General features: G+C 35.4%; 1 protein-coding gene across 1 annotated transcript; it reads left to right on the top strand.

Moving 5' to 3' along the window:
- The first annotated feature begins 405 nt into the window (after nt 1-405).
- Nucleotides 406-11,608, top strand: LOC114318066 (uncharacterized). The gene is made up of 6 exons (XM_028264930.2): nt 406-1,348; nt 1,948-2,159; nt 7,622-7,904; nt 7,997-8,082; nt 8,168-8,259; nt 10,934-11,608. Exons 1-6 carry the CDS (start codon nt 1,025-1,027, stop codon nt 11,164-11,166), a joined length of 1,230 nt encoding a protein of 409 aa, XP_028120731.2. The 5' UTR covers nt 406-1,024; the 3' UTR covers nt 11,167-11,608.
- The last annotated feature ends 405 nt before the right edge of the window (nt 11,609-12,013 follow it).

Below are 12,013 nucleotides of genomic sequence, written 5' to 3'. Positions count from 1 at the left end.
TACAATCCGTGTATAATTACTGCAGTACCCTTTTCAACTTATCCCATACATTATGGTGAGTGATAAAATTGTGAAATTATTTTTATAAAAATCTTAAAAAACATAATTTATATATTAAAAAAAATCTAAAATAAATATAAATATTTATAATTATCTCGTGCATAGTAAGTGTGATAGACCAATATATATATATATATATATAAACGTATTCCAATAAAAATGAAATGAAAATAATAATTATGTAAAATAAAAAAAGCAATGATAGAGATCACTAAAAGTGGTGTTTTAAACCAACCACTAATGATATGACATCCACCTTTTTTTAAAAAAAAAAAAAAGACACAACATTGTGACAGTGGGACTCACTGCTATATCATTAGGGATGCCATTAATTAGTACTCCTACTCATTTTTATCATTTTAACAAAAAAAAAATAAAATTATAATATTAAATTATTTATTATTTATTTTTATTAGTTTAGAGTAAAACAGAGTGAAAATATCCGCTCGTATTTTATTTTATAAAATAAAATTGTTTTCTTCTTCGCCTGCCCGTCCTCCATTAATTTTATCGACTGGTTTTCGCCATCTCTCTCTCTCTCTCTCTCCCCATTAATATTGACTCTATCGCTTCTCTCTCTCTAGCTTCTTGAAACCTTTTGTTTCTCTCAGATCAATTAGGGTTTGATTTGTGTATACAGACATATATATATAAAGGGTTTGATTTGTGTATACAGACATATATATATCGATATATATACGTCTCGTTTGATCTGCTTTCGCCATTGCTAGGTTATTTTCAGAGTCTGGAATTCGTCGACACCAATCGTCTAATTTGATCTGTTTTTTGATATTCGAGTATCATTAGCCGGACCTTTTGTGTTCAAAGTCGATCGATCTCAGTCAATATACAGTGAAAATTGATACATTTCTGGTTGATTCCATTTTGGTATAGTGTTTACTCTGCCTAGGGTTTTATAGGAGGGTGGTGATTTTAGGGTTTTTGTTGTTTTGGGGCCGTGAAGATGTTGGGGGCTGGGTTGCAGTTCGGACGAAGTCGTGGGGATGATCGGTTCTACAATTCGGCCAAGGCTCGAAGGAACAATCAGAATCGGCAGATTCAAGATGATCTTCGCCGAGCTCAGAGTGATGTGACTGTGCACAGTCAATCTCTTTCGGTGAAGGACAAGTCTGTAGTTTCGTCGACGAATAGAGAGCAGGGAAGCCGAGAGGGGTTCGAGGAGACTCCTAATCCAGTGGCCACTCCGCCATTGGTGTCCCCTTTGTGTAATCTTGAAAGGTTTTTGGATTCGATTACGCCCTCTGTTCCTGCTCAGTATCTCTCAAAGGTTAATTAACTCTGATTGAATTGGGTTCATTATTATAATAGTTTAGTATTATTATCACCTTTTTTTTTGGAAAATGCTATGGATCCCAAGTAAATTACCAAATTTGGTAGTTTATTTGGGGACTTTTTTTTTTTTTAATTTTTTTTACTTCATCTTTAAATTATCAATCAATTTCATTTATTTAGTTTTTAAAGTTTCTGATTTCAAGAATATTATACAAATCAATAACTGTTTAAATTTAATCTGATGAAAAAAAGTTATTTTAAAATTTGAACAATTTAAACTATTCCCAAAAAAAAAAAAAACACTCAATTTTCTTACTATTTTGAACAAATTACACCCACAACAAACAAATTTAATGGGTGTTTGGTTGTATGATTTCAGTTGTCCAAATTGTTTACAATTGGACCATATGAACAACGATCAGAATTTTTTAGGATTAAATAGATGAAATTGATGGTTTAGAGATGAAGTAGAAAAATAGTGATATTGTAATGGGGATAAAAGTGAAATTAACCCTTGTATTATATTGATATTATTATTGGTTGCTAAATGTTGTTTCTTTTTGTTTGTTGAAATTGAAATGAATGTGATGACAGACAACTATGAGGGGGTGGAGGACTTGTGATGTGGAATTTCAACCATACTTCGTGCTTGGTGATTTGTGGGAGTCATTTAAGGAGTGGAGCGCTTATGGTGCAGGAGTGCCGTTAGTTTTGGATTACAGCGATGGTGTGGTTCAATACTATGTTCCATATTTATCTGCTATCCAAATATATGGTGATCCTTCAAAGGGTTCGACAAAATCAAGGTAATCATAGCGCTGCACTAAGTTCTACTTGGAAATTAATTGAAGCACTAATACAGTGCCAACTGTATTTTAGCTCACTGTGTAATTATTGATATGGTTTTCTTTGGTTCAGTTGAAGTGTTTTACAAAGGCCCACCCTGTGTTTTATGACCGTGATTTCTTTATAAAGTTGTTTCATGCTCTTTGGTTATTTCTAGACTAGGTGATTTTTCCATCTAATGTAATTGTGTTTTTATAAAAGGTCTTGCAAAAGATGGCCTTTGGGCTGTCAATAAGGAGCACAAAATGCCAAATAATTTATAATTCCAACGCCATACACTTTTCACATATCTCAAAACACGTTCACATATGATATTTCAATACATTTTAATACACTTTTCGCACTTTTTCAATACTAACAACAGTCCTTAAAGTAGCTTTTAGCGTTTCCCTTTAAACAAAATGAAAAATGAGAAATGAGAAACTTCATATGTAACACAACAAAATTGTGAACAGAATAATTTTTGAAAAAGAAGCAAATTTTGAAGTTTGATATCAGTCCTTGATTATGAAAGTAGCATGCAAAATAATATAGTATAGATACTCGGAAAATCAAAACAAAGAGAAAGGGTATGAAGACAATTCACTGTCCTAAAGCCACATGGGACTCCTTTCGTGCAGGTTCAAACAGATACACACAAGATACAACTCAAAATATTCACAACAATTTGATCCACAATGCATAGTTATAGTAGACATAGTGTTGAGTTTGTATTGGATGTTTAGAATTTATAATATATTAGTAATAATGTGTACATAAGCATGGAAGCAGATAGAGAAAATCGAGAATGAAAAGAACTAATCATTTTTGTGTCTTGAATTGGCAGTGAGTCTATTTGTATAGGAATTTTCATGCCTATTGTAACTGGTGCAATTGATTGGGTTTAATTCCAAAATCTTTTAGATTTAAACTGATACCTATTCAATTCAAAATGGTATCCATTAATTTCAACCAAACACGGACTTTAACCAGCACAATAATTTCTTTAAAAAAAAAAAATTCATAAATAAAAGAAAACAAGTTGTGGAAATTTGTGGTACGTGTAAATTTAAAATTTTAATTTGAGTATGATTGAATCTGCTTTGAAAATAATTTTTGAAAATTAATTATTCTTTTGTAAATGATTATATGTTTTTATATTTAGATTTAGATATAGAAATTTTAGAAAATTACGTTTAACTGAACATTATTAATTTAAGTTTAGTATCACATTATATTTATATTTTCTATTTATTGATATATTTAATTTTTTTTGAAAATCATGTTTAACTAACAATAATTTGCTAGCAATTATTTGGAAGTGGTGGAGAAGTGATGGTAGTGGTGATAGTGATATGATGGTGATGTCTATGGTGAGAAAAAATATGTGGTGCTTGGGCAAATCCACGTAGTGCCCCAACTTGATATTTATTGGTTAAAGTTATCGGACCCAATACTTTTTGTTAGGATTTTGAGAGATAACTTGGCCTGTGTAAAGTGTTAAGAAGGAACAAAAAACCCATTGGATTTGCTCACGAAACTATCGAGAGGATTGGAGCAAGATATACAAAAATGACTTACAGAAATTTAGAAGGAAAGTCATTTTTAGGCTTTTCATGAAAGTTATATTTGTTAAAAAAAGTGTTTTACTTACTTTATGTTCAACTAAACAATGAAAAATGAGTAAAATATTATACATTGAAATTAATGGAATCTAAGTAAGAATATTGGTATGTAACCTTTTTTTAGTTTTTAGTCTATGTGCCTGTTTGGTGCAGCTTAAAAGCTGCTTATTTCAGCTTTCAGCTTAATTTAAGCTATTTTGATGTTTTTGTTTTAGCTTAACAATGCAGCTTATAGCTTTTTGTAAGTCAGAAATCAGTTTTTTCTTTGAGTGGGGCAGAAGATGCTTATTTTATAAGTCAGAAATCAGCTTATGTTCATAGTTATAAGTTATAAGCTGTTAAGGCATAAGCTATAAGCACTTTCCCACAGTTCTACCAAACAGGGCCCATATTATAGCCAATTAAACTTTTAAGTGATATAAAGTATAGTAATTAGAAGGGCGGACTTGGCGTAGCGGTAAAGCTACCCCTTGGTGACTTGGTGGTCATAGGTTCGAGTCGCGGAAACAACCTCTCTGCTTGCGGGGATAAGGCTGCGTACATCAATTCTTCAACAAACCCCACTTAAGCGAGAGTTTCGTGCATTGGGTACGCCCTTCATAAAGTATAGTAATTAGTAATATACTTAATTGATTTTTCATTAATATATTTCATTTAATTATATACAATAAAGCCCAATTAATTACCATCCTAAGAAAGATCAAATATAATACATAATAAAAAATTGAAATTCTCATAGTGAAATGAAAACCTAAACAAATAGACGAGAAATAAAAGACATACGCAAGTAGGTAGATTCTAATTACCAGTCTTCTAATAAAATACAAGAATTTTGGCCAATGGGTATTCCTTGTGAAGCATGGACACTTCAAAATAGGCTTTGTAGCGGTGTCAAACACTGGAACACCAAGGACACGCACGGGACATGCCAAATGGTGTGTCTCCTTAATTTTATTATTTATATTTTGGTAGGGGACACGCTAGGGACACTGCAGGGGCACGGGCAAGGGCAAGGACACGCCATGACGGGGACACACGTGTTCAAATATGGAGAATGTATTAATTTGTTTAAATGTAGTGGTATATATATATAGGATTAATGTTAGTTTTTATTATTTGGTAACATAATTTTAATCTACATAGCAAATATATATATAATAATAATAATAATTTGCCATGTTTCCCGCCGTGTCTGTGTCTCTATTTTTTTTGAAATCACCATGTTCTGTGTCTGTGTCTGTGTCCTTGTCCGTGTTTCATAGGGTATCCCCTTTCCCCATTCACAGCGTGCAAATAAACAATCGTCAACAATTAGCGACCTTTCGTAACTGTTGTGGCTTTTGCCAATGATAACTCTCATGGTTACTCAGATCAATGTGGCTCAGGATTTCATTTAGAAGGAAGGTGTATTTTGGAACTGAACAGAAGTAGAAAACAAGTCACCATCTTTATTTTTTTATAGTAGTAGAGATAGAGATTATTGTGCATTTTTTTGTCTACTTCGTATTTATTTCTGTTGCATTTTCTAAATTGTAAGTTTAGAAACATTTATGGTCTTTAATTTATTTGGCATACTGGAGTTTGTTTGGTTATTGTGTTTCTTTTAGCATATTATGGAATTGTGTGGATTGTCCAGTCAGGATGTGGGCACCACTCACTTGTACAATCCTATATAAATTAGTGGCACAAAGCCCTTAACATTCTCCTGTTCTTAAGGAACTGTTGCTGTATAAAGGTTCCATGGGTTGTTTTCCTAAGCTTAGCAAGTAGCTCTTGAGACTTTCTTTTCTTCTCACTGTAACAAGATGAGACATGTATGCTATAATGCTAAAGTTTTCTTTTCTTTATATTTATGTTTGATTTGTACTTTTTCTAATTCAAATAATATACAGCCACGTTCTATGTTATGGCCGTTACCCCTTTTCAATATCTTTCATTTTTCCTTAGAAATGACAATCTAGAGAAATTAGCAGTTGTTTCAGTGTAAGCAGGCCACTGTATTGTGGTAGCATTGGTGATAATGATATGCTAAGAAGTAAAAAGTTATGAGAAGGTAGTGTGTTTGTGTTGGATGTATGTCTACTACCGATACTTTGTCAAACACTTCCTGACACGCGTCAAACCTATGACCACTCCTTTTTTTTTTTTTTTTTTTAAAATTAAAGCTTTTGTAGATCGGAATTTTTTTTTTGGTACTCTTTGGAGGCGCACGTGTTAATCGTTTAGGCACACATAAAATGCATTACAAGATTGACCAAAATAATTTAAAATCCAATGTTAAAAGAAAAACGTAGATTCTAGCTATTAATCATTTTTTTATACTTTAGGAATAAATTTATTGTCTTTGAATGAAGTATTTATGTATATGACATATCATATAGGGTAAATTACAAGGGCTTCCCCACCAATGGGAATACATCCAGCTGGCCTTGATAATTTGGAAGAAGTATATTGATGTCTTTTCCATTAACTGTCCCATAAACGGATGTAACAGAAGTGATAAAATTACTTTTGTTAGCCTCACAGCCTCTTCTTTTATTTATTTATTTTTCTCCCTTTTTATCTTCAGTGAAGATCACTGCATCATTTTCTTCCCTCTCTCTTCTTTTCTCTCACTGTCTATATCTCTTCACCTCTACCAGGACCTTCTCCCCTCCCGTGTCTCCCTTGCACAACCATCGCCACTTCCCTCTGCCTCCCTTGTACCACTGCTGCTACCCATCCATCATCGCTTCACTCTCTTTTACTTTTTTAACTCCCATTGCCACCTCCACATGCCCCTACCGCCACCGCCTCACCCATATTACCCCTTTCACTTCCACTATTCTCGGCATCTTTGTGGGCTGGGTGCTACTGCAGAGGGCTGGGAGCTGCAGGGTGGAGATTGTTGGATTGGGCTGGGTTTCTCAAAGTTGGAGGAAGATCTCTCATCTGACAGAGTCAGCAAGATCAGGGTGACTAAAGTGATCAGCATGCTGAGGGCTGGCTGTTGGGTATTGAGGGGCAGATTGCACTGGGAGTAGGGAAATTGGTTGGATCTGGTAGGTTTCGTGGTGAAAAGTAGAAGAAAATGTGTGTGGTGATTGGGTTACTATTTTAATTGTGAGGAATTAGTTTGGAAATAGGGTTAATTGGTCCCAAGAATGAAAATTGAAAATTTGGTTGCTATTGTCATATTTCATTTAATTGGTAAACGACCAACTAAGGGAATGACGGTAAATGTCATATGACTATAAATTTTAAGGCAGGTGGATGTATCTAGTATGAATGGGGTTAGATGTATTTTTGTCAATTGCCACGGCAGGTCCATTTTCTTTACCCTATAATATAAAAACCTAGATATTGAGGCGCGAGTGCTCTTAAGCTTATATGCTTAACATTACTTTAGTACTCAAGCAATGTGTACTTTGCTTCACACATTTCCTCATGCCCAACGTGCTCACTCGTATAGAACTCAATTCCAAAAGCTAGCTATTGAGGTGAGGGTGTCCTCACGCTTATATGCTTAACATTACTTTAGTATTCAAGTGATGTGAGACTTTGCTTCACAATATCATGTCATGTATTTGGGTTAAACATTTGTTGACACCCACTTGGCTGAGGGTGTTGTTGCCTCTAATGAATTTTAGGAGGCAATCCTTTTCTTTCTAAATGCTGGATGCTTGGCACTCATTAGTAAATACCGTCCTGTGTGTCCATATTTGTATTTGTGTTGTGCTTCTTAGCTGTTGATTGATTTTTCGTTTAATATGTTCAATTAATTTGTAAACATGTTCGTCATACAGTTTTGATGTTTTTTTTTGTTTTTTGTGCAATAGGCGACCAGGCGAGGACAGTGATAGTGACCATTTCAGGGATTCAAGTAGTGAAGGAAGTAGTGATTCTGAACATGAGAGATGCTTGAATTACTTGAAAGATCAACGAAATCATCACCATTTAACGAGTGAGGTTCCTCTTAGAATGGATCGATTATCGTTGAGAGACCAGCATGCTGAAGATTGCTCTAGTGACGACGGTGAAACTGGTCTTACTAAAAAATGCCTGCTTTTTGAGTATTTTGAACGAGGCCAACCATATGGTCGTGAACCTCTGGCTGATAAGGCTAGTCATCTTTTCCCTCATTTGATACATGCAAAGTTTATAGTTAGATCTTTTATTTGTCCTTATTGTTTCTTGTCTTTTGATTATCACAGATATTGGATCTTGCACGCCGTTTCCCTGAGTTGAAAACACTAAGAAGTCGTGACTTGCTATCTTCCAGTTGGATTTCAGTGGCCTGGTATAATTATCATTCCTTGCTTCTGAGCCTGGTAATGGACACAAAACGCAGATGTGACTTACTTGTCTTGTTTGAATTGTTGCAGGTATCCCATTTACAGAATACCAGTGGGACCAACATTAAAAGATCTGGAAGCGTGCTTTCTGACTTTTCATTATCTTCATACACCTATGTCAGGTAAGTGAATTGTTTATATATTTATTTTTTGGGTCAGTTTGTTGATATTACATTATACATATTACTATATTTGAATTGTTGATGCACGTGATCTTGTGCTTGGCAGTGTTGCACGAATCTTTTGGTTGTGTTTTTTTTTGTTTTTTATTTTTTAAGGTAGACCAGTGTCTTTTGTCTGTATACTGTGTCTGTTTCCACTTTTTTAACACAATTACTTACACCAAGCTCCACAGTTTTAACATTATTACACATACCTCTCTTTTAGTGATTAAAGAGACCAAAACCTATGAAGCACGGATACGGACACGGACACGGACACGGACACGGGACACGTTAATTTTTAAAAAATGGGGACACGGACACGGCAGGGGACACGGCAGATTTTTTAATTTTTTTATAAATATTTTTATTTTAATACATATTAATTATTTTATTTATTTATTATATTTTTTAAGTAATATGTTGTAATTAATTTTTTTATTTTATTTTATATACATGTTTATTTATTTTTATTAATATGTATAAGTATATATAATATAATAGTTATATAATAATAATAGTTATATAATCATCTTTTATAACTATTATAATAATAATACTATCAGTTATTATTATAATAATAATAATAGTTATATATTATATATATACGAGTCCAGTAGATGAAAGAAGACAAAGACGCGAGAGAGAGAGAGAGAGAGAGAGAGAGAGAGGGGCAGAAGCGATCGATCGCGATCGCGATCGCGAGGGAGAGAGAGAAGGTGAGAGAGATAGAGCTCGTCGAAGTCAAAGGGTGACTGGATCGTCGAAGTCGAAGTTGAAGGGGATGGAGGTCGAGGTCGACGGCTGACGGTGGAGGTCATGGAGGTCGCCGGCGAGTCGACTGGACTGGATCGAAGTTCAGGTTTGTTTCAACACCTTCACTCTTCTCCTTTTCTCTTCTTTTTTTGCTCTCTGTGTCCAGATTTGGACACGCGTGTCCAGATTTGGTGGACACGCATGTCTCCGCCGTGTCTCTACCGTGTCCCCGGCAAAAAAATAATTAAATTAAAGGGACACGCCACCCGGCGTGTCCCGTACGTGTCCCCGGCGTGTCCCCGTGTCAGACACTGCCACGGCATGAAATCTGCCGTGTCCATGCTTCATAGACCAAAACTAATGCAAAATTGTATGAAGATCCGAAGATAAACAATGTATGATATACATTTTAGTGTTAAAGACATGACAATATCATTTTTTCATTCATGCTACTAGCGAATTTCTAATGAAAAGAGAGCCAAGGGTGGACTCCCTTGAGGTTTTAATTCATATAGCCCTTGGCTCTCTTTTCATTAGAAATTCGCTAGTAGCATGAATGAAAAAATGATATTGTCATGTCTTTATAAGAGGTCAGTGTAATTTAACCCACAGAGAGACAACATTAGGTGGAAAAGCTTAAAAAGTACAGCCATCAGCCTTGAAAGAGGCAGTAACCTTCCAAATGTTGCCATCCTCCCCACTTCAGGGAAACCGGGCCAGTTCATTACCAATTTTGTTTTGTGTTTTGGTCCCACCTCACAAAGGCAATCCTACACTCCACCAAGATCTTCCTCAGATATGCTCATCCCCAATCTCTACCACTACATTCTGGTCCACTCCCACTTACTGCTGCACCATGGCCACAACTTCTTGAGAAACCCCCTCAAATATCCCTTATCTAAAACAAAACTCAATAGCCATCCTTGTAGCTGCCAATCCCTCTGCCAATATATAATGATCGAGCTGCCACAAGCCGCTCCTCAACATCTCGAGTCACAATCCCAATCCCCCTATTTGCTCATCATTGTTGAAAGCACCATCAAAGTTTAACTTGTATAAACCTCTTGGTGGTTTATACCACCCCTTCTGACCTTTGACACTAGAATGTCTCCGATGACTGCAAATTGGAACTTGAAGATTTAACCCTCATCTATTTCTGCATGACTCCACCATGGCACCCCACACCTGGTTAGTATTGATTCTCTTTCCCGCAAAAGCGTCTAGCACAATGGTATTTACACAACCCTCGTAGAATAGTAGTCGCAAGAGCTAAGCACCAATTTGTGTCTGTCACACCCTTCCAGTGGCCTGTCTCATCATGGTCTACTGCTCTTAAAAGGAATCTAAATGATAACCAGATGTATCTAGCCGCAGAGGAAACAAATATCACACCTGAAACACGAAAGAACACTGAATAAGCTGAAGCAAACTGGTTTCATGGTGACTAGAGCATTAGGAACACACTGGATGGACATCAATTCACCTTTTAAAAATTGAAATTTTGACTGGCACCACGTTCCATGCACACTTACCTTGTACTTTCAGGTGCTATAGTAAACTTTACCTCTGATATTTGGATGTAATGCCTGACTGACTCCTCCCTTCTCTCTTTTCTCTGATGTATTTTTTTTTTCACTGGTCAACCAACCCTTCCTGATTCCTTTCTAAACTTTGTGCTGATCCAACTTGAGAAGCCTTTGCCAATGTCATATTTACTTTGGGTTGGCTTTTTTTTTCTTCTCCCATATTCTTGTACTATATTCTTTTCCATTGATTCTGGAGCGTAATGGTGAGACTTTTTGGTATTTGATGTTGAATCATCCGTCATATTTTATAAATAATAATATGTTGTCTGTTTGCATGTTGTTTACTACAACAGGCTCGCAATGTGCTCAAGCCCCAGTTATGACTTATCTCCACGAGATAGATGGCGTCCCCAAGATTTCATTACCAGTATTTGGTCTTGCATCGTACAAATTCAAGGCATCATGGTGGATGCCTGATGGGGGATCTGATCGACAATTGTTGAATTCCCTCTTGCAGGCTGCTGACAAATGGCTGACTCTGCTTCAAGTCAATCACCCGGATTTTCTCTTTTTCAGCCGTAGATGAAAATTCATAGTTTGTTTTTGTTTGAATCGAGATGCAAAGTTTGTGTTGGTGTTTCCCTGGTTTCCCTGATTTTGAAGAAAAGGGAAGGAAAATGAAAATTAAAAAAATGGTGGGAATTGAAGGAGGGAAACTATAAATAAGCATCGATGCAAAATGACTTGGAGGAAATATATAGTTAGATGCAGCAGGGCTGAGCCAAGCCTGGGTAAGCTATTGTTGGGCTTCTATAATTAATGTCAGCATGTTTTCTTCTTGCTTGTTTTTTTCCCTTTATATAACATATATAAATTATGAGAGAACAGGCTATTTTTTTTTGTCCTGGTGATCAGTATTTAGATTTGTAATATTTTTATTTTAAGGGGATTTTGATAGAGAGGATGTACAAGATTATCAAGGTGTAGCTGCCCCATTTTATGTATCCTATCTCTTACGTTTTTGAACATATTGTCAGCTATATTAGTTGCCTCTGTACTTTTGTTGTTTTGTTCTGTATTTTTTTTCTATCAAAATTTTGTGTGTTCTTATAAATTTGTAATTTCCTGTTGCTAGTGTTGATGCCATTCTTGGCGATGAAACGGCATGTGTTTCTTGCCAAATTGTTGGCTTTTTAATCATTCATTACCCAATTTCTTGTAAAACTGGTTATGGTAAGTACTAGTTTGGTTATATATGTTCGATCATGTTCTAATTTGGAGGGTGATGTTTGTGTGGAAGGATTGACGTATAGGGGTGGCAAGTAGAGGCGATCAATACCATTACGATTTAAAAATACTAAAATTTTTTTTGCTGCTTCTAATTTATTTTATTTTTTAATTATATTAATTTGTCCTCTTTATGCTGTGTTTGG

Source organism: Camellia sinensis, chromosome 10, assembly GCF_055761805.1.
Source record: "Camellia sinensis isolate YWXY chromosome 10, ASM5576180v1, whole genome shotgun sequence".
Classification (NCBI taxonomy): Eukaryota; Viridiplantae; Streptophyta; class Magnoliopsida; order Ericales; family Theaceae; genus Camellia; species Camellia sinensis.
This window is presented reverse-complemented; position numbering and strand designations above follow the sequence as displayed.

Excerpts from the sequence above, each read along its gene's own strand:
- LOC114318066 (XM_028264930.2), top strand. The coding sequence starts at position 1,025 with ATGTTGGGGGCTGGGTTGCAGTTCGGACGAAGTCGTGGGGATGATCGG. Across the intron at positions 8,083-8,167 it reads AGTTGGATTTCAGTGGCCTG|GTATCCCATTTACAGAATAC; the intron begins GTATAATTATCA and ends GAATTGTTGCAG. Across the intron at positions 8,260-10,933 it reads TCTTCATACACCTATGTCAG|GCTCGCAATGTGCTCAAGCC; the intron begins GTAAGTGAATTG and ends TTACTACAACAG.